General features: G+C 41.4%; 1 protein-coding gene across 1 annotated transcript in view; it reads left to right on the forward strand.

Moving 5' to 3' along the window:
• WWP1 (WW domain containing E3 ubiquitin protein ligase 1) overlaps positions 1–2230 on the forward strand; it is a 63195-nt gene that overhangs the window by 29266 nt on the left and 31699 nt on the right. The window contains exon 8 of the mRNA XM_015565623.1: positions 479–678. Coding sequence (XP_015421109.1) covers positions 479–678 — 200 coding nt within the window. The remainder of the gene's footprint in view (positions 1–478; positions 679–2230) is intronic.

Genomic DNA, 2230 nt, shown 5'->3' on the forward strand with positions numbered 1-2230 from the left:
CTCTCGTTGGCGCCAATAGCACGCATGTGTTTCCATCTGTCATTGTCGATCATGAATTTGGTTGACACTTCTATTATAGAGAAAGGGCAAATAGTGATATTAAAATATTTCTTCTAATTAATTTCCTTTCCATGTGCACGAATTCGTGCACCGGGCCACTAGTTTAAAATAAAGATTTGTATTCTTAGGCTTAAGTATTTAAAATGTACAATTTGAACAATATTTTGAGGGACAGAACTTATTTTGATTTAGTATAGTTGTATTTTTCAGTATAGATTTGTCTGGTAGTATGGGATATGCTTAGAACCAAAAATAATTTAAATCTTTACGTAAGAAAGCATGCCTTGTATTTGTTCATTGCTCTCTCTGTCATTTTCTTTGAATGTGAAGAACTCGGTAGCTGTTTCTTATGAACATTTTGAGGAGAAGTTGTTGAATTGTACTGAGCTCATTGAAGTCAGGCATCTTGCTTCTAAAGGTTGGCTGCTGAAGGTGCAGGTGGAGCAGACAGCCGAGCGCCCACCCACACTGTGGTGCAGAACTGCTATTCCCGTGTGGCGAACGGAGGCAGCGCACCTTCCTCTCCAGCTCCGGCTCCAGCTCCAGCTCCGGCTGCTGCCAGACCAGGAAACACACCAGCTCCCAGACCGCGCACAGCCGAGCCCACCGGTGACACTGGTAAGCTTGTGAATGGGTGCGTGTGCGTGGAGACTCTGGGACACTGCCTGTGCCCGCTCTCCCTTGTTGCAGTCTTTCCTGTCCTCAGCTCCACGGTAGCAATTCAGATTACAAGGCCTGAGCTTTTTGATAATAATTTTGAATTTTCTAGATTACTTAGGGAAATACACCAAAAGTATATTAATTTAGCAGTCACAGCACATTTCACTAAGCAGGTACTATGTGATAGCTAAATTTTTAGACTTTATAAAAATACGATGTAATTCATAATACGAAATTTATTTCAAAAGAACCTAAGTGACTTTATGGACCTGTCAGTAACAAATGGTTCCTGTAACTATAGTCTACAAATATTTATTTCTTGGCATGTAAACTAGTAGGAAAATGTGCTGTCAGAGAGTCTTATATTTTTCAAGAGTAAGTGTTATGTTATAGAAGGAAGATTTCTCTGATCCTGTTTTTCAGTGGAATCAGCTGTAAATCCCCTGAATTCTTTTTTTTATTATTATCTTTATACATTAACTCTTTCAGAACATTTTAGGACTTGCTTAGATGGCTATTGTGTGCTGGGCTGGAGTCGGGTCTCTTGGTCCCAGAGCCTGTGTTCTCCCCTGTGATTTCTGTTTATGGCAAGTTATTCAAAAGTAGAAGCACATAGAGAAGCCACTGAGTGATTAAATGAAAACAGGTAGCTTGATAGATGAGACAGTCTGCATTTACACTCAAGGTTCGGGGGTACTCACCATGTGTTATCCTGAAAGTTTTTGTAAACATGAATTTTTAAAAACTTAATTGGCCTATGAATGCTTCTCCCTTAAAAATATATAAACTTGTCCTGTCAGTGGCTCAGTCTGTTGGAGCGTCCTCCCGTGCACCAAAAGGTTTCAGGTTCAATCTGGTCAGGCCCAGTACAGGAGGCAACGGATCAATGTTTCTCTCCCACACCGATGTTTCTCTCTCCCCCCGCCTCCTTCGTCTCTCTCTAAAATCAATAAAAACATCCTCAGGTGAGCATTTAAAATATCTGTATGAATGAATGGACTTAAAGATCCTAGGTACCAAAATAGGTAGAACTTTTTAGTCATTAATTTCAGGTGGCTGGAAAATGAAGAGAAAATATATAGACCCAGGGTAAAGGCAGTGAGCAGACGCATTCATTTTCTGATTCTGGCAAACTACGTAGTAAAAACATTTGTCTCGGGTTTCTGCTAGCAGAGGAGGAAAGGAAACATCATCTTAGATTATCCAGAATTGTCTGTAAGTGAAGAACAGCTCAGTTAAACAGCTGTTCCTGTGATTCCAGCTGTGGACCTGAGTGAAGACACCAGGGTGAGCGGCACCCTTGCTAATTCCAAGAGCAAGTGCAGCAGGAAGCCTCCTAGACTCCGCCCTGTGTTATCTACCCTGATTCAGATATTGCAGGTTCTGTTTTGTTTTATTTTGTTAATTCTAACCCGAGGATATTTTTTCCATTATTTTTTAGAGAGGGTGGGAAGGAGATAGGGAGAGAGGGGGAGAGAGAGGGGGGGGGGAGAGAGAGACAGAGAGGGAG

Source organism: Myotis davidii, unplaced genomic scaffold (assembly GCF_000327345.1).
Source record: "Myotis davidii unplaced genomic scaffold, ASM32734v1 scaffold272, whole genome shotgun sequence".
In the NCBI taxonomy this organism is placed as follows: Eukaryota; Metazoa; Chordata; class Mammalia; order Chiroptera; family Vespertilionidae; genus Myotis; species Myotis davidii.